Source organism: Podarcis liolepis, assembly GCF_965112155.1.
Source record: "Podarcis liolepis genome assembly, chromosome: 13".
NCBI classification, from domain to species: Eukaryota; Metazoa; Chordata; class Lepidosauria; order Squamata; family Lacertidae; genus Podarcis; species Podarcis liolepis.
In genome coordinates, this window is record NC_139573.1 from 21977615 (window position 1) to 21997345 (window position 19731).

At 51.1% G+C, this 19731-nt stretch overlaps 1 protein-coding gene across 1 annotated transcript; it reads right to left on the minus strand.

The window, feature by feature from the left end:
• Positions 1 to 43: 43 nt before the first annotated feature.
• On the minus strand, positions 44 to 19226 carry PRODH2 (proline dehydrogenase 2). The gene is made up of 10 exons (XM_083471971.1): positions 18920 to 19226; positions 17735 to 17928; positions 6048 to 6168; positions 5088 to 5171; positions 4897 to 4977; positions 4653 to 4799; positions 4338 to 4504; positions 3438 to 3548; positions 2574 to 2662; positions 44 to 2446 (listed from the first exon to the last, which is right to left on the minus strand). Exons 1-10 carry the CDS (start codon positions 19169 to 19171, stop codon positions 2277 to 2279), a joined length of 1416 nt encoding a protein of 471 aa, XP_083328097.1. The 5' UTR covers positions 19172 to 19226; the 3' UTR covers positions 44 to 2276.
• Positions 19227 to 19731: the final 505 nt, after the last annotated feature.

Consider the following 19731-nt stretch of genomic DNA (forward strand, 5'->3'; position numbering starts at 1 on the left):
ACACCCTGGCAGCTCCACGTCTGGCCCTGCCCAAAGCGGCTTATCCACTTTAATCGCTGCTCAGAAGGGCAGCATATGGGGCAGGAATAAACAGATTAAAGAGGAAGCAGGGACCCTCCTGCGTAGGAAGGCCAGAGGTTTTCAGAAGCGGGACTTTGGCGAAGCGGGACACTTGGGCTTGATCACCGTGTGGGCGGGGAGCACCGAGGGTCTAGCTGGGCACAGGATGAGGGAGTAGAAGAGCTCAGACTCCTGGCTCTTTGGCTATCTGAGCCCCTACAAAGAATTGCAGCTCCAGGACTGTTTGCTTCCTCCTAATGAGCCTTTGCAGATTAAAAGTCATGGGGCCCGAAACAGCTGCTGTACTTCCACCTCTCCATTCCCCTAATCACAGTGGCAGGGAGGGTGGCAGAGGAAGAAGCGGAGCAGCGGGCAAACCCTCAAGGATGTGCCAAGGTCACTCCGGGGCAAACAGATTTAGCTCTGTCCCTGTTTCTTGGTCCTCAGGGCTGCTACCCTTTTTAGCCCAGCCGCAAGACCACTCTGGGACGGTGCTGCAGTTGCGGGGAAGCAAGTGGGGGGAGCTCTCTTAATAAAACCTACAAGGCCCATCCCAACCCCTCCCGATTTAGGTTAAGCCAAGTCATAACCCCCCTCCCCTACCACTTCTAACCACCCAGAAACACAGGAAGGCCCCCAATTGTTGTGCATGCCCAGTTCTCTTCACGGAGAGAAACAAGGCAGCCTGCCTAACAATTGCAGCACTCTGGAGGGCATGACTGCAAAAACCCCATTTTATCTGCCCTGTCTAGCATCTTTGGGCAATGTGGAACTGTTGGATCTGTCATCCAGTTATTCCTGCCCACAGAGAATCATGAAATGGTTGAGCTGGAAAGGACCCAGTCCAACCCCCGTGCTATGGCAGGAGTCAACATCAACTAACCTACCTCCTCAGAGACGCCAACTCGCTAGGACACAAATTTGGCTAAGCCTGTTATATAAAACCCTTCTCCATCTGTGCTCCACCCCCGCCCCCCCAGAACTGGCTTGCAGTTTGGCCTTGTGTGGCTCGGCACCAAACCAAGCCAGTCAGGACAGGAAGACACAGGGCACTTGTAGGCAGAGAAGCCTTTATTCTGGGATTGGAGCCACTGCAACAGCACACATGTTTTTTGCAGCATGCACACGTAATCACAGTTTTCAAAATGCCAGCCTGTACTCTTTTTATTTATTTAAAACGTCTAATCTGGATTCCCCCTTAACACAGAAAATCTGATTTGTAAAAATAACCCAGTTATTGCTTGTGTGGAATTCCTTTAGCACATTTTGGGGTGGGCAGGTGGTTTGGGGTGTGAACACCTTTGCATAGCAAAAAGACTTGTGCTCATGTCCAGCTTGGGTGATTCCCACAGGCGTCTGTGGTTGGCCACTGTGAGAACAGGATTCTGGGTGCAGGGTGATGGGCCATTGGCCAAAGGGGCTTTTCTTATGTTCCCCCTGTCCCATCAACATCCCCTGGTGTGTACATGAACAGAAGCGAATCTGAATGGCTAAAGACTCCAATTGGTGTAAAGCTGGTTTGAGAAACAGCATTTCAAGCAGTAGTGCTTTGTAACAAAGGATGGGATACTTATGCATTTGGGATAACATCATGGGAAGATAGATTAAAAACACACAGTAAGTGGGAGCTGAAGACACTCAGATTTTGGGATCCGTGCTGAAGGTCTCAGGGCAGCAAGGTTAGATCTCAAGGTCTCCAGCCAAGCTCAAATTACTACTCTTGAACCCAGGAGCTTTGCAACTGTGTAATTGGTTATAAAAAATTAAACCACTCATTATTCTGAAAGAGACAGCATTGCATAAGAGTTTTGCTTGTCAGTGTGTTTTCCTAAACTTTCATTCCCCACCCCCACTGAGATCTTCAAAATAAAAACTTCAGCATTTCCCCCCCGATTCTACCCCCTTCCCAGGCCTCACATTTCTAGCTCTTTCCCCTGTCTCGTATATTTGGCAGAGTTCCGTTTTTGTCTTTCTAGAGTTAGCGGCTCCATGATATCACAAGGTCCTAAGCAGACAACACTAAAGCCCATCACATCACTAAGCCCCAACCCATGTATCTAGGGCTTGGGATGCTGGAAACCAGGTAACCCAAGAGGGCGGTTTATTCCCTCATGAAGATCATGAGAGAAGTGAGCTGGAGACATTGCAATGTAGGGCCCTGGTTCCATGAATAAGCATTGGGAGGTGGGGTAATTCTTTGGGATATTTAGATTCCCTCAAGGCCGCCTCAGAACCCGTTTCCGAAGCTCCATTTGCAGCAGATCTCGCTCCTTCCGGATCCCAAGTAAGACGCTTTGGTTCTCATGAGCACGGCGGATCAAGTAGGGGATTACTTCTTCCACAGAGCCGAAAGGGATAGATTTGTAGATGGCATAACCGGCCTGGCCTAGATTTGGGCACAAGATTTTAAATAGAGAGAGAGAGAGAAAGGAGGTGACAATATCGCAGGAGGAACAGAAGTGGCTGTGGGTGTGGAGAGAATCTGTGGGAAGCGGGGTCTACGCTACACTCACCTAGTGCCAAGGAAATCTGATCGCACATGCCCAGCAGCTGCCCAAAGCTGACGAGTCCAGCACCCTTGTCGATGCCCATCTCTGCCATCCTTAAAAGTGATAAAACAAGCACATTTCAGCGACAGGTTGGGGAGAAGTTATGAGAGTATCATAGCAGTGAACAGCATAAGCTGTAAGCGACAAGGGCTAGGAGTCCAGCTCAGTCACAAAGACGCTGGCTGGTTTTTTAGGTGAGCTGCTTGCCGCTAGACCTCACCTTCAACCCCTCATCTGCAATATGGGGATAATATTATGGGGTCAGCTTTACAGGGTTGCTGTAAGAAACAATGGAAGTATTATTTCTACATTAACCAATGGTGGCTGTGTGTGTTGTGTACAGGTTTTGCATAATGTGAATGGGGCTTCTTTTGCTGCTCTTGTCTCGGGTTTCTAACGTCCTGGATAAAGTCTCCCCGTCCTCCCGAAGGGATGCATGTGCTGTCAGCTGTCTGCCCAGACGATATCTTTACCTCTATATGGTGACAACCAATATTTTGCTCCAAGGCATGTCATGATAGCAGCATGCCACTTCCCTTATATATTGCTTGCTTTCATGCAAATAGATCTGAGAGGTGGATATGGATTGGAGTATTGGTTGCTGATGTCAGAAAGGCAGCGCAATGCTTACACATACAATTGTGTATGTATGTGTGTTGTAGTGTGGAGAGGCTCCCTTCCAAGGCTATTCCCACCCACCCACCCGTGGCTCCCACTTTCAGAGAGTACCCATGTGTCCAAACCATCAGAACTGGTGGACATGCCAGATGCTGCTTGTTACGTAGAAACACAACCCCACTCACTTCCCCTTTGTGGTATTCCCCCTACCTTTGAACAGTGTGCATCACGGACGCTTCGTTGTGTGTGGCCACGATCATCTCAAACCTTCCCCTGGCTCGAGACACTTGATCCAAACCAAAATCCAAACAGCGCTGGTAACTGGATCACAGGAAAAAGGAAGAGGGCAAGAGAATGAAGCCGAGGAGGCAAAAAAATGAGAGAGGTGAACCGTGCATCAAATTTGTATAGGCTGGTTTATATGGATGGATGGACATTAAAAAATCACTACTGTATAACTGATAATAGAAAAATGCAATGCGTCTAATTCAAGTGAGAATAACAGTTGCATACACACCGCACATTTAAAACACAGGTCTCCCCACAAAGAATCCTGGGAATTGTAGATTTACCTCCTCGCAGAACTACAATTCCCAGGAACTTTAAGAAGGCAGAGTTCCCAAGATCCTTGGGGGAAGCCCCGTGCTTTAAATATACCGTATTTCTCTATGTATAACTCGCCCCTGTATATAAGACACCCTCTATTTTGGGGGCAACAACCAATCACACGTTCCCCCTATGCACTATCCGTAAATAAGACTGCTCCCCTCCTTTTTAACATTATTTTTAGTATGTAGAAAAAACATGTCTTATACACGGAAAAGTACGGTACTTTCAATAGATGGTGTGTATGCAGCCCAGTGACCTCAGATTGCTATCCATGTGTGCTAATGAGTGATGGGCAATTTCAAGGCCACTCCTGAGCTCCCTTCTTATGGTTCTTTATCTTTAAACCAGATTTGGACCAGGCAGCCCTTCAAATAAACAATTTTGCCACATAAAGGACCATCCTAGGTCACACGATGGAAGGAAGACACCATAGGAATCTTCTCTTCCCATGCCCCGTATTAATGACCCGCAGAGTAGTGGGACAGGGGGAGTCCTCCTCACTTTTCGTTGGTAGCCTCCCAACTGGGCTGCACAGGATCAGGATATCCTTTTTCCTTTGCCAGTTTCCGCTCTTTCTCCAGGTAAGCCCCCCGGACCAACTTCATTCCGAAACAGACACCCAAGCGCTCAGTGAGGGCGACGTCCTGTTTCAACAGCTCCAGAGTGTCCTGGAGGGAGACAAGTTGGCCAAAGACCGTAGTAGAACAGGAAAGGAGTCCTCCAATACCACTGAGTTGTCAAGGTGAGAGCAGACCTTCCTTACTTCCAGGACGTAAGGTGGATAGAAGGAGGACTGTTTCTGGGGGAGGAACTCACCATGAGATATGCCTGATATGTGTTCCAGATCCATGGCATTTGGGTGTTCCAGACAGCCATCATTGCCATGGTGACAAGCGTTAGGGCGGGGTTAATGTAGGTGTATTCTGCATCCACCAGGACACGGACTCCTTTTCCCACAGCATACTGCAGACGGAAAGAGGTTGAGAAGATGAGAACCAGAACAAAATGGACACCATCACCAAGGCTGGGTTCCCCTGCTTCTGTCCTCCCCTTAGAGTACCTGTGCTACAGAATTGAGCCGCCTCAACGATTCCTTGAAATGGTGGTTCTCTTCCTGGGTCAGGCAGCCGAAGATCAGCTCCTGGGGGGGCAGGAGAATAGTGGGAGATAATACACAGGTCAAATAAAGTTTTAGCTCTCTTTGGAGCAAATGTAATCCACCCGGAAGGGAGTAGCAAAAAGGCTTCTCACCTCCCCTTTCATGGCAGCCACCACTCTCTCGATGCTCAGGTCTGACTTCGTCTCCTGCTCTTGCAAACGCAGGGCGATGGTCTTCTGCAAAGGGAGCAGGGGAAAGTAATCCAAAATAAAAGCAGGGTAGCTCCCTGTACGCTGCCTCCCTCAGCCAATAAAGCGAGATGAGCGCCGCAACCCCAGAGTCGGTCATGACTGGACCTAATGGTCAGGGGTCCCTTTACCTTTACCTTAGCTGGGACATGGGTGACGCTGTGGGTTAAACCACAGAGCCTAGGACTTGCTGATCAGAAGGTCGGCAGTTCGAATCCCCGGAACGGGGTGAGCTCTTGTTGCTCGGTCCCTGCTCCGGCCAACCTAGCAGTTTGAAAGCACATCAAAGTGCAAGTAGATAAATAGGTGCCGCTCCGGCGGGAAGGTAAATGGTGTTTCCGTGTGCTGCTCTGGTTTCGCCAGAAGTAGCTCAGTCATGCTGGCCACATGACCCGGAAGCTGTACGCCGGTTCCCTCGGCCAATAAAGCGAGTTGAGCGCCGCAACCCCAGAGTCGGTCATGACTGGACCTAATGGTCAGGGGTCCCTTTACCTTTACCTTAGCTCCCTTCCCTTCACAAGAATTGGGCCAGAATGAGGTCCTATGCATCAAAAATAAGGGATGGACTGAGATGGTAGACTCCTGGAGGAGAGGGGGCTGGCAAGAGAAGCAAGCAGAGGCACCAGTCTCTAGAGCAAATAGTTTTTAAGACATCATGCCCAAGAGGATAATTGCATGATACTCCCCACGCTGCCCAATTACTTTGCATGCTATGTTTTATAATTTTGTGGTGTATACCACTTCAGATTTTTCTGTTCAGTATAAAGTGGTACATAAATGTAACTTAAACCAAGGATACCCATCCGTTCAGAGCTTGCTACCCCCAATGCCCCGACAGTCCCTCTGCCATCCCACAATACTCACGCAGAGTGCAGCTGCCATCAGCGCTGTCACCTTCAGTTGCATCATGGGATTGATGGCACCAACTGCAGACAGATCCAGGCAGGTAAGCATAGATTGGGCATTCTTGTCATACCAGTCTGCCCTGGTTGGGGCAAAGCAGATAGAATAATAATAATAATAATAATATTAATAATAATTTATTTATACCACACCCATCTGGCTGGGCTTCCCCAGCCACTCTGGGCGGCTTCCAACAAAATATTAAAATACAGTAATGCATCAAACATTAAAAGCTTCCCTAAACAGGGCTGCCTTCAGATGTCTTCTAAAAGTAGTTGTTGTTCTCTTTGACGTCTGGTGGGAGGGCGTTCCACAGGGCAGGTACCACTACAGAGAAGGCCCTTTGCCTGGTTCCCTGTAACTTGGCTTGTTGCAGTGAGGAAACCGCCAGAAGGCCCTCAGCGCTGGACCTCAGTGTCCGGGTAGAACAATGGGGGTGGAGAAACTCCTTCAGATATACAGTACATAGGATTGTAGAGTTGGAAAGGGCCACGAGAGTCATCTAGTCCAACCCCTACAATACTGGAATCTTTTGCCCAACATGGGATTCGAACCCACAACTCTGAGATTAAGAGTCTCATCCTCTACCGACTGAGCTATCCCAAAGTCAGTGCAGAATCTCCTTCTGGTACTACCACTTTGCTTGAAAATACTCAGCAGGCAACATCTGTCGAAAGTAACACTTTCAAACTCTCCGAAAACCTTCACGGCCAACTCCTTCCAGTCTGCTCACCACCTTTCAGTTTCACTCTGTCCTGGTGTTCAATGATCCCCTTGAAGCTTTTGTTGCCAGTTTCCCCAAATAGAAGTAAAGGGCCAAATGGGTAGATGATTTGTGTTAAAGAAATAGTTGTTGCTGATCAGCAGCACGGTGGGGGCCAAAAGTTATAGCCCCCTTTTCTCACACCATAAGGGACTCTAGCTTAGCGGCAGAGCCTTGCGTGCAGAAGGTTCTAGGTTCAAATCCTGACGTCTCCAGGTCAAGCTACAGTGCTACAGTTCCCAACCCACAGCTCTTAACAAACCCACAATTCCCAGGATTCTTTGGGGGAAGTCACATGCTTTAAGGTGACTAACAATCATGTCTACCCTTCTCTATCTACTGTACTTATAGACCATATTATGGTTTGCGAAAATTACTCAAAGCAAGTCCAGGTTTTGATTTGAGGACACTGTTTTTTTTTAGGTAATCTCTATACACTTCCCACTCTTTTTGGAACCTTTGGTTAGACTGTCCCCTAACTGTATCCGTCAGTTTTGCCATTTCAAAATATTCAAATGATGAAATGAGAAAGAAAACGTTTAACAAACAGGAAAACAGACCCGCTTTGAGGAGGCAGGAAGTCTACTAGAAAAGAATAAGAATGGGAAATATAAAGTAGGGTAACAGAGTCTGCGTGCAAGAGCGTACGGATTTATGGTTATACGTTTGTTATTTGTTTTGTGTTTTCTATTTAGTCGTTGTATCTTAGTGTGTGTTTTTATGTGTCGTAACAAAAAGTTAATGAAAAGCATTAAAAATAAACAAGGTGGCTAACAATTCCAATAATCATAAAAACCTTGAGGGTTTTTAAGTCAAGACTGAAAGCAAAATAAGCAGCAGTATTAACAAATCAGCAAAAAGAAAAGCAACCCACCCACCCGCCAAATCATTATAGAGAACGTTCCAAGGCCAGCCTAACTCAGCAGGGGGACCGAACACATGCTGTGCATTTAAAGCTGTACAGTGGTACCTCAGGTTACATACGCTTCAGGTTACATACGCTTCAGGTTACAGACTCTGCTAACCCAGAAATAGTCCTTCAGGTTAAGAACTTTGCTTCAGGATGAGAACAGAAATCATGCTCCGGCGGTGCGTCGGCAGCAGGAGGCCCCATTAGCTAAAGTGGTGCTTCAGGTTAAGAACAGTTTCAGGTTAAGAACAGACCTCCGGAACGAATTAAGTACTTAACCCGAGTGTCAGAGCTGCTTGAAGATCCTAGCTCACAGAGGATCACGCTAGCCAGCGATCATTAAGTAAAAGTCTTTATTGAATTACAGTTTCCATTCTCACGCTGCTGCGCGCAACTCTACGTCTAGTAGCTAGATCGGCGAAGCTCCGTCTGAGTCTCCGCCCCGTGTGCACCAACTTAATATCCTAGCCTTGCTCCACCTTTTCCGCCTGACTGTCCTCCTCTGGGTCCCTCTACCCCCCGGGGCTTCTTCCTTCTGGGATTCTTCTGACGCTGACCCGGACCCTCCTGCCTCCTTGCGCCGGGCTTTAGGACCTGGCTCCCTTTCCGGGCTGCTTACTGCGCCGCCTTCCTCTGCACTTGAACTTGGCGCGCGCGCCCAACCTTCCACTTTCCTCTTAACCGTTTCTTCGCTCCCCGATGGAGGTGTGGCCACTCCTGACTCATGCCCTCCCTCCTGTGGTGAGCTGCCAGCGCTTCCCCCCTGGCTCCCTTCCTCTTCCCTGCTTCCTGGCGGTGACGCTGGTCCCGATTTCCAGCTGCTCCCCCCTGAGTCCCCTCTGGCTCTATCTTCCTGGGGTGCCCCCCTAGACTCCCCCCTTGCCCTGGCCACTGGTGCTCCTTTCTGTGAATCCTCTGATTCACTGGAAAGACTAGGAGATCTCGGGTCGTCGTCATCACTCATCTTTTCTTCTGCCTCCTCCCCTTCGCTCTCTGTTTCCTCCCTTGCCCGTGCCTCTGCTCCTAAACCCCTGACATCCATCCCCCCCTCGAAGCCCCCCATTCCCCCCTCCCCTCCTTCCGGTGCTGGAGCTGGGGGCTGCTGTTGCAAAGGGACGAACGTCGGATATCGGTCGCTTCCCGTGGCGGGCCTCCATCTGAAGTCTCGCGGGTCTTCCTCCCTGCTCTCGTCGACAACGGTCACCTCCGCTTCCATCTCTGTGCCGCCGTGCTCGAAACCAGGGTCGTCCCCGAAAACGTCCATGTCCGTCTCTCCCTCACTTCCTCCTGGCGGTGTTGCTCGTCCTGGGCCTTCCAGCCACCGTCTGCGGAACTGCTCCTCTGGTCTATCGTCCCACCAATACGAGGGTTCTGATGCAGATCCCGAGGGTGACCCCTCCGGGGAACGGACGTCTTGTGTCAGGTCCTCGTCCGAGTCGAACCCCCGGAAAGTGCTGGCCGAAAGCGTGGGCGTGAAAAGCCAGTCGTCGAAAAAGTCTGCTGGCATAGGTCTATGGGGGAAGAGGGCATGAAACTCGTCTTTGAGGAGAGGTTCGTCCAAGGCGTAGCCCGGCACCCAGCTGTTCGCACTGGCCGGGGTGCCCTCCTTGGCGAGAAAGTATTCTACCCCCTCTTCCCCCCATCTGGAGTCCAAAATCTCCGTGACTTCGTTGATGCGCTCCTTCTGTGCCACTCCCGCGTGCCCTGTTCTGTCTCTGACCGGACTCGGCGCCGTTCCGGGTTCCTGGAACCTGTGCGGTGCCTTGTAGGGAGTGAGCACCGATCTGTGGAATACCGGATGCATTCTGGAACCCTCCGGAAGTGCCAGTCTGAAAGCTACCGGGTTGACCTGCTCTTCGACTTGGTAGGGCCCCAGTTGTTTATGCCCTAGTTTCTTCTTGGCCAACGACCTGGCCGGCACTGCGTGGGCTGCTAACCAAACCCAGTCTCCCACGTGGAGCTCTTCACCAACCCTTCTGTGCTTGTCCGCTTGTACCTTGTATGCGTGCTTGGCCAGCTCCAGGTGGCGCCTCAGCTGATCGTGGACTTCCTGCAGCTCCGACGCGAACGCATCTGCTGTCTGCGGCTCCCCCTCCCCCATTCTTTCCAGTCCCGGGAAGGTTCTGGGGTGCCTCCCGTTGTTGGCGAAGAACGGCGTGACCCCCGTGGACACGTGCTTCGTGTTGTTGTAGGCGAACTCGGCAAGCGGCAGGTAATCCACCCACGTCGCAGGCTGTTGATTTGCATAACATCTCAGGTACTGCTGCATGATTGCATTGACCCGCTCCGCTTGCCCGTTGGTCTGCGGGTGTCTCGCCGACGCCAGGTTGATCTTGACGTTCAGGAAGCCCATCAGCTTCTGCCAGAAATTTGAGATGAACTGCCGCCCCCGGTCGGACAGAATAGACCGTGGCAGACCGTGAACCTTGAACACGTGGTCTATGAACAGTTTGGCGGTTTGCTCCGCCGTGGCCACCTTAGCACACGGAATGAAATGCGCCATCTTGGAAAACAGGTCCACCACCACCAGCACTGCCGTCTTGCCCCTCGAGCTGGGCAGATCCGTGACAAAGTCCAGGGCCACCCTTTCCCAAGGTTCGACCGGAGTTTGCAGCGGTTCCAACAGTCCGGCCGGCGGTTTGTGCACTGGTTTGGCCCTCTGGCAGGTGTCACACCTCGCCACGTAGTCTGCGACCTCCCCTCTCATTCCAGGCCACCAGAAATCCCTGGCTACTAATTCCACCGTCTTCTCCTTGCCAAAGTGCCCGGCCGTGGGCGCGTCGTGCAGCTGCTGCAGCACCTTGGCGCGAAGGTCGTCTCCCGGCACGTAGATGGCCCCTTTACGGATGAGCAATCCCTCTCGTAGCTGGAAACCGTCGGCCGCAGCCGTGCCCCTTTGCACCTCTGCCATCTTTGCTTGCGCGAAGGAGTCATCCTGCAACGCTCGTCGCACCGCCTCCAGGTCCACGGTGGCCGCGGCGCACGCCCATACTGTTGGTGCGAAGATGTGCATGGCGGCCGCTGGCGTTGCGTCCTCCAGATACTGTGGCTTACGGGAGAGGGCGTCCGCCATGATGTTAGTGTCCCCCGGGACATACTCTATGCGGAAGTCGAAGTTCGCAAAAAACTCAGCCCAACGTATCTGCCTCTGGTTTAGGAACTGTGCCGTGCGCCAGTGCTCCAGATTCTTGTGGTCCGTGCAAACCTGCACCGTGTGCTTGGCGCCGATCAGGAAGTGCCTCCACGCTTTGAACGCTGCATGAATGGCCAGCAACTCCCTGTCCCAGATGGTGTAGTTCTGCTCGGACTTGCTGAGCTTCCTGGAGTAAAACGCTGCCGGTCGCCACACCCCCTGCTGGTCCTTTTGCAGCAGGACTGCCCCCACGGCTCTGTCCGAGGCGTCTGTCTCCACCCTCATCGGCCTGCTGGGGTTGACGTGAAGCAGCTGCTCTTCCGACGCGAAGAGACGCTTGAGTGCCTGAAAGGACTGCTCCGCCTCCTCTGTCCAAACGAACTTCTTTTTCTTGGAGCTAAGCGTGTCTGTGATGGCCGCTGTCTGCATAGCGAAGCCCTTGATAAACTTGCGATAGAAGTTCGCAAAGCCGACAAACCTCTGGACCTCCTTCCGGTTGCGTGGACTCTTCCAATCCAATACCGCGCGAACCTTGGCGCTGTCCATGGCGAGCCCCTTGTCAGACAACTTGTAGCCCAGAAAATCCACCTCCGTCACGTCAAATTGGCACTTCTCCAGCTTGGCGTAGAGCCTATGTTGCTTTAGTCTGGTCAGCACTTCCTTGACGTGTCTGTCATGCTCCTGCTGCGATTCCGAAAAGATCAGGATGTCATCTAAGAAACAGACGCACGTCTTGTAGAGAAGTCCCGCCAACACGTGATGCATGAAAGCTTGAAAAACGTGGGAGCCATTTTGCAATCCAAAGGGCATAACTCTGTATTCGTAGGTACCCAGTGGCGTGAACATGGCCGTCTTCCACTCATCTCCCTCCCGCATACGAATGAGGTTGTACGCCCCTCGCAGGTCTAACTTGGTGAACACTTTCCCCTTCCGCACCTTCGCCAGGAGGTCGTCGATTCGGGGCATGGGGAAGTCCGACGGCTTGGTCCCATTGTTTAAAATGCGATAGTCCACGACCAGTCTTTTTTGGGGCGTGTCTCGCTTTTTAACAAAGAATACTGGACTGCCCCCCGCTGCCTTGGACTCTCGGATGAAACCGCGCTCCAAATTATGATCTATGAACTGTTTGAGTTCCTGCAGCTCGTCCTCTGACATGGAATACAGTTTCCCCTTAGGCAGCGCCACCCCCGGCAGCAGGTCAATCTTGCAGTCATATGGTCTGTGAGGGGGTAGCCTGTCTGCCTCCTTCTCGCAGAAAACTTCCAAAAATTCTGCGTACTTGTGGGGAATCGCTTGCAGCGTGCCTAGCAGCAGCTGTGACTCCTCTTCCTCTCCTTCCTGCCGGGGCACGATGCAGTGTTCAGCACAAAAGGAAGAGCCGAAGATCAGCTGCCTCTGGTACCAAGCCAGCGTTGGGCTGTGCTTGTCTAGCCAACTCATTCCCAATACAATGGGCGTATCCGATAGTTGAGTGACATTGAAGCTGATGATTTCTTTGTGATTTCCAAGTCGCATCGCCATGGGCGGCGTCTGCTTCACCACTTGCCCCCCTAGCAACTCCCTGCCATCCACCGTGACAACCTGCAGGGGCAGTGTGGCCGGCAGCAACTGTATAGCGTGCTTGTCGACAAAGTCCTGCCCTATAAAGTCCGCGTTGCTGCCCGAGTCAACTGTGATGGGCACGTCAGTGGTGATTCCATTGGGCAGCTGGAGAGATGCGGTGAGCCTCACCACTGGTTTGGGCGGGAGGGGGTTCACGGGCTGTAAAACCTCTGGGGACTGCGTCACTAACACGTCTGGCTGGGCCCCAGGGCCTCTTCCTCCAGCCAGACTGCGTCGTTTCCCTGCTGTGGTCCCCCTTGCTGCGTTGCTGCAGTCACCATTGCCGAGGCTGCAGTAAGCTTGTGGAGCCTCTGGGGACACTCTTTTGCCATATGCCCTGGCTCCTCACAGACGTAACACTTCCTGTTCCCTCTAGGAGGCTTCGCTTTCACTGCTGCCGGTGCTAGGGCTCTGGTTGCTGACTGAGCCCTTGCACCTCCAACCTCCATAGGTTCGGCTCCTCCTCCTGGCGGAGGCGTGGATTGCGCCCGCGCTGCTTCTCTGGGAAGGAAGGAGGGGCCCCTGGCTGGTTCGCACCCTCCACGCCCTTCGTCCCTGCTCCACGGACGTCCTTCCAGCCTCACCCCCACTGCCAGTGCCCTCTGAACGACCTCCTGGGTGGTTCGGGGTCTCTCCCCCCTCGCGATCTCATCTTTAATCGAGTTGTGCAGCCCCTCCCAAAAGAGGTCTCTTACAGGAGCCGAATCTCTGTCCCATTCCAGGGCACTGACCAAGGCGAAAAAGCGGGCATGATACTGCCTGACGCTGGCCCTCCCTTGTCTCAGCCCATGCACCTCCTTCCGTGCAAGATCCACGTCAATACTTGATAAAAAAACACCCATCCATCGCTTTAATAAAGGCATCTGCATTCTGGAGCGCCGGATCCTTATCTCTCCATAAATTGCGTAGCCATGCTTTAGCATCCCCATGCAAATGGGACATGATGAATCCCACTCTCTCTTGCTCATCTCTAAAGTCTTTATGCAGCAGTTGCAGTGCGCACAGTACGTCGGCTCTAAAGTTGGGATACTGTTGCAGGTTCCCATCGAAGTGAGAGACCAGCCCGCCTGTCCGTCTCGCCAACCCAATTCCCTCCTGCCGGGGTGTCTGCTTTGTCAGCACGTCTAACCTGACCTGGAGATCCCTGCAGGCGGCCGCTGCCTCCTCCTCTCTCTTCCTGGATGCGAGAGCCTCGGCATTCAGTTGTGCCACTGCTTTTCTGAGTTCCTCTATCTGCTGCTCAGCCGTCATGTCGTCTGCCGTTCGTGAGCTCGCTAGTAGGCACCTGTTTCTCTCCCCTCCTCGAGGCTGTAGATGCCCACAATCGGGAGACGGAGCTTACTGTCAGAGCTGCTTGAAGATCCTAGCTCACAGAGGATCACGCTAGCCAGCGATCATTAAGTAAAAGTCTTTATTGAATTACAGTTTCCATTCTCACGCTGCTGCGCGCAACTCTACGTCTAGTAGCTAGATCGGCGAAGCTCCGTCTGAGTCTCCGCCCCGTGTGCACCAACTTAATATCCTAGCCTTGCTCCACCTTTTCCGCCTGACTGTCCTCCTCTGGGTCCCTCTACCCCCCGGGGCTTCTTCCTTCCGGGATTCTTCTGACGCTGACCCGGACCCTCCTGCCTCCTTGCGCCGGGCTTTAGGACCTGGTTCCCTTTCGGGGCTGCTTACTGCGCCGCCTTCCTCTGCACTTGAACTTGGCGCGCGCGCCCAACCTTCCACTTTCCTCTTAACCGTTTCTTCGCTCCCCGATGGAGGTGTGGCCACTCCTGACTCATGCCCTCCCTCCTGTGGTGAGCTGCCAGCGCTTCCCCCCTGGCTCCCTTCCTCTTCCCTGCTTCCTGGCGGTGACGCTGGTCCCGATTTCCAGCTGCTCCCCCCTGAGTCCCCTCTGGCTCTATCTTCCTGGGGTGCCCCCCTAGACTCCCCCCTTGCCCTGGCCACTGGTGCTCCTTTCTGTGAATCCTCTGATTCACTGGAAAGACTAGGAGATCTCGGGTCGTCGTCATCACTCATCTTTTCTTCTGCCTCCTCCCCTTCGCTCTCTGTTTCCTCCCTTGCCCGTGCCTCTGCTCCTAAACCCCTGACACCGAGGTACCACTGTAGTCTACCTCCCATAGAACTACAAACTTCCTGCTTGGCAGGGTGTTGGACTCGATGGCCCTTGTGGTCTCTTCCAACTCTATGATTCTATGATTCTATGATTCTACAATCCCTGCCTCCCTTAAAAAAACTATAGTTCCTGCCATTGCGAGGGCAGGTGGAGGAATGTGCTTTAAAGGTGCTTTAAGTCTGTGCTATGTATACAGCTTTGGCCTTCAACGGACTCTAGTATATCACACAAAATTAATCTGTTGTTTGTCTAGTTCAAAGATGGTCGTGTCTCTCTTTGCACCTGCTTTCTTTCCCAGTCAAGCACCTGCATGTTTCACTTCAGGCCTGAAGCTGATCCGGATAGCGACCTTGTTTGATGTTATCAAAAAGGGGGATCAGCTGTTGCGTCTTCTGTTAAGGATTTTTCCTAAATGTGTATCTAGAGTCACCATATTTCAAAAAGTAAAAACCAGGGAACTACCAAAATTGTTCAGTTTTTTAGGAAACATCCAAAATTGTTGGCTGTGGTTTTTCGATTGACTTGCCTAAGATCCAGGACAAAGCGCCGCCTTTCGGAAATTCCCCACCCCACCCGGGACGTCAATTCCGGCTTTGAAATCCCGGTAATGCCCAGGAAAATCTGGACGTATGGCAGCCCTGATATCTTCAGGTGCCTAAATGATGGAATCTCCACAACCAGCAGTTTTGACAGGTGAGAGATGTGAAGGGAGAAAGAGTTTCAGGTTGGGGGAGGACTTTAGCAATATGGCACCCTGAGCAAGGACAAATATTTATTATATTCACAATAATTCCTTTTGTTACTGCTGCTATTTAAATGGATCTTCACAGTAGGTACCTATATAAATATTGTTGTTGTTGTTAGCCTCCTCAGCTCAATGCCCTGTGCTGCCCAGGTTATTATCTACTCTTGCTTTCAGCGTTGAGGCTGGCATGATGAACTATTTAATTTAAGACTGTATTGTTATAGCCTTTTACTCAGAGTAATCCCTTTGAACTTAATGGACCTGTCACACCCATTAATTTCAATGCATCTACTCTGAGTGAAGCTAAGTTGGTTACAACCCTCAATATTTATTTTAAGGCAGTCTATTCATAATATTGATCCCAAGTTGGTTTACATAGGGCTGGCATACACCCGGAATTTTCACTTTTTGAAATATGGCAACCCAAGTTTACAATGCATATTAAAGCAACAACAACAACAAAAGATGCAGTATAACAAAATCAATACGCAAATAACGCAAATATTAATATCAAAGCAGCAGAGCTAAGATTTCCCTTCCATGGCAATTCTTCCAGTCAGGGAAGTCACTTATGAATCACACCAGAGGAGGACACAGATATGCATAATTTGCCTAGGCTAATTTTTAGGTATAGGTGATGCACCTTTAGAAATGGTTCCTATAATTAAATTAAGAACACAATGCATCTCACCATAATGAGGAAAACGGTGACCAGATAGACTGTTTATTATGGGCAGCTTTTCCACACATGAAAGGTTTTTTGTTTTTGTTTTTCCGCAGTGTCCGCACAACACTGTTAGGACCAAAATGCCAGCCTGCACTCCCCGCCCCCGCCATTTAATCTGGATTTACCCTTTCCGCAATAAGTTTTTTTAGAAGCTGTTGCCAACAAGCCATTTGTAAATTAATCCTCCATCTGGAAGCGCTCTTAGAAAGCAGACACATTCATGGAGGATAAGTCTATGAGCAGCTCTTAATCATGTCAGCTCAATAGAACCTCCAGACCCAGGGGCAGTATAGCACAGAGAACTGCCAGAGAAGGCTTTATGCCTGACAGCATTGCGCTGGCTACTGTGAGAAGCAGGAATCTGGACTGCCTGGCCCTCATCCGGCGGTGTTCTTCTGAAACTCTGAGATTGCATTTTAAAGGGGGCTGTTTTGGGGTTTCTTGCCATTTTCAGCAAGAGGTGATTTCACATGTGTTAGATAAAAAGGCGAATGATTTATATCTTGCATTGGCAGCGGCTGCAATGTGCTGTGTGTGAAAGTACGCATCGCTACCCTTAGCACCTAACCTCTGGATAACCACTTCCTGAACACAAACCGGATAAAAAAAACAGGTTGTGAAGACAGCTTTGTGCAGCAGATAAGGATATGTGAATCATGCTTCCTCACTTGACATTTGAGCACTTGAGCACTTCTCCCCACAGGGCAAAGCACCTTCTGGCAGTTCCCTCACTATGAGGTTACAAGGAACCAGGCACAGGGCCTTTTTGGTAGCGGCACCCACCCTGTGGAATGCCTCCCATCAGATGTCTAGGAAATAAACAAATACTGTAGAGTAGTACCGCGGGCTATATACATTTCAGGTTACAGACACTTCAGGTTACAGACTCCACTAACCCAGAAATAGTACCTCGGGTTAAGAACTTTGCTTCAGGATGAGAACAGAAATCGTGCTCTGGGGGTGCGGCGGCAGCAGGAGGCCCCATTACCTAAAGTGGTGCTTCACATTAAGAACAGTTTCAGGTTATAGGGAGGTTTTTTAATGTTTGTTGTTTTACTGCGTTTTTATCATATCTCAGAAGCCGCCCAAAGTGGCTGAGGCAACCCAGTCAGATGGGTGGGGTACAAATAAAAAAATTATGAAATTATTGTTATCCTCCGGGGCCACATGCACCATTGCCATTAGGTCACCGTGCTAGCTAGCTCATTTATCCGCCAAGAAAGTGTGACACTCTCACAGAGGTAAAAGACAAAGCAAGGGCAGACTTTGGTAATCTTTTGTAGTAAGGCCAAAACTTGGTGCCCCAAATGGATCTTCTTGATTATGGACCTTCTCAATGTTGCACCCCCTCGGGTTGGGGCCCTGTGAGAGGGAGCCGCCCGCACCACCCTAAATCCAGTGTTGATATGAATCCGTCCAGAGCTATGCTTGAATCAGATGTGAGTGGAGTACAGAGGACAAAGTGGGAAGGTGAATCATTTCCACCAGCCTCTCACCAGTTTTAGCTAAATCATGGTCCTTGCCTTTAAACCCCTGTCAGAGAACTTGTTTCCTTGGCCTGCCTATGCTTCTCCTCATAGTATCAAGACACAGCCTTCTCTTTGGCTGTCCAAATCGTGCCCTCCTCACTTTTCTCATCCGACACTCACCCTTCCTTTGCCTGCCCCACATCTTCCTCAATGGGGACAGCTAGGAGAGGACGGATCCCCAAGTTCTGGAGCCGTCGCAGTGTTTCCTTGACCTCTGTGTGGGTTTCGCCAGCAACAAACTGTCCGTAAAGCGTAAGACGGAGCACAGAAGTCCAGAGTCGGTGGCCCAGAATCCGCTGGGAGACGGAAAGGACCTGATGGAGAGAAATAAAAGGTTTATGGCACAACCTCTACATAGACATCGACGGCGAGTCCGAAAGGCTAACAAATAGGGCATGACAGAGGTGTTCAAGGAATGGGTGCACCTGCCAATTAAGGATCCATTTTGGGCATCAAGTGGGATCGAAACTTTGTGGCACAATCATTCCCTCCATTTCCAGTGTTCAGATTTTGAGCACCGTTGCTCACATAGCCAAAACAGCAGCAGCCTTGCACAGGAAGGACATATCAGTAACCTTGGGGGAACCACAGTTTGCAGAAGTACCTCAATAAACTTTAGGGGGGAGGAAACTGAAGTGGGCGTGACACCCCACCAAGAGCATCTCGCTGAGGTTGAGGGTGCTCAGTCAAAACTGGAATGCTGGGGAGGTGGTGGAATGGAGCAGCTGGGAATCCTGAGGATTGCTGCATTCTGCACCATTTTGTTGCAGTTTCTGCTTGTTCCCTGTAATTTTTGATGTTGGCTTTGTGTGTGTTGGTGCTTATGGAGTCAAAATGTCCCATCAACACACAAGAGGGCAGTATCATCAGGCCGGGGAGTCCCGCAAGGCTTGCAGAAGTTCAACAAATATTTGGGGGGGGGGAACCCTATGGGAAGGGGCAGATAATCGCAAATGAGGGCTATGAATCTTCAGCACCTATTGCAAAGTTGACTGGCTCCTGGAGGAGTGGGGGTGGGGGCAAGAAGAACCAGCAGGAATGGGAAGGGAATTGAGTGACCGGACTCTGGAGCAGCAGTGCTTCATGCTGCAACAATTTGTCGCAGACAAGGTGAAACAAGACTCCTTTTTGAATACAGTTCAGACCCATCCCACGGCTTGACCCAAAGACCCTTAACCTACCCCACTCACAACAGAGCACTTTGGGGCACCCCTTAAGCTACTACAGGTGATTGGAAATGAATTGATTGCATGGGTGTGTGGCTTGCTGTGGGTCAAGATCTGAGCCCCCCCCCCCTGGTCTCACCGTGGGCGCTTTCCGAACCAGCCATGGGGAGGAGCAGAGCCGGAACACCAACAGCCCCCGAGTGAGCTCCCAGTTGCTCTTCAGGTGGAATACCTTCCCATCGCCCAAGTTCAGGGAAAGAGGGGCAGGCGTGGAGTCCTTCGCAGCAGCTTGGAGGGCTGGCTGGGGAGATGTAGATTTTGAAGAAGCCGCTTGGGGAGCCCAGAGGGAAGCCAGCCTACGGGGCGGCAAGCGAGGCCCGCAGTTCAGCATGCTGCCAGCTCCGTCCAAGGGCCACGGCTCTGGACAGTGTAGCACCTGCTGCCTATCCTACAGCATTTGGGGCCAGCAGGAAACCCCGGTGGGAGGGGTGAAGTACAGAAAAAGTGCAAGACCCAGCTGACAAGGTGCTGCCTCAGCAGGTTAGTGGGGGCAGGTGGAGGGGGAGCAGCTTAGTAGGATAGAAAAACTGCTGAGGAGGAGAAGTCACTTATTAAACTTCAGCACTCCAAGGCAGTCAACTGTTTTATCCCATCGGAGGCCGTTTCTTTTGAAGGGTACCCATTATTTGAAGGATCACCTACCTGACCACTTCAGTTTGTGGAACTGGCCATTTTACTGCTACCACATTTATTCCACACTTGCAATCCATCGGTCCTTAGCTGTGATTCCTGCATTGGACTAGATGGCACTTTGGGTCCCTCCCTCTACTGTTCTGACACTCCATGATCCTTCCTTCCGTCGCAGCACTTACATTTTGGAGCTCCAGATGATGGTCAGGGATGATGGGAGTCGTAGTTTGAAGCATCTGGAGGACACCACGTTGGGGGAGG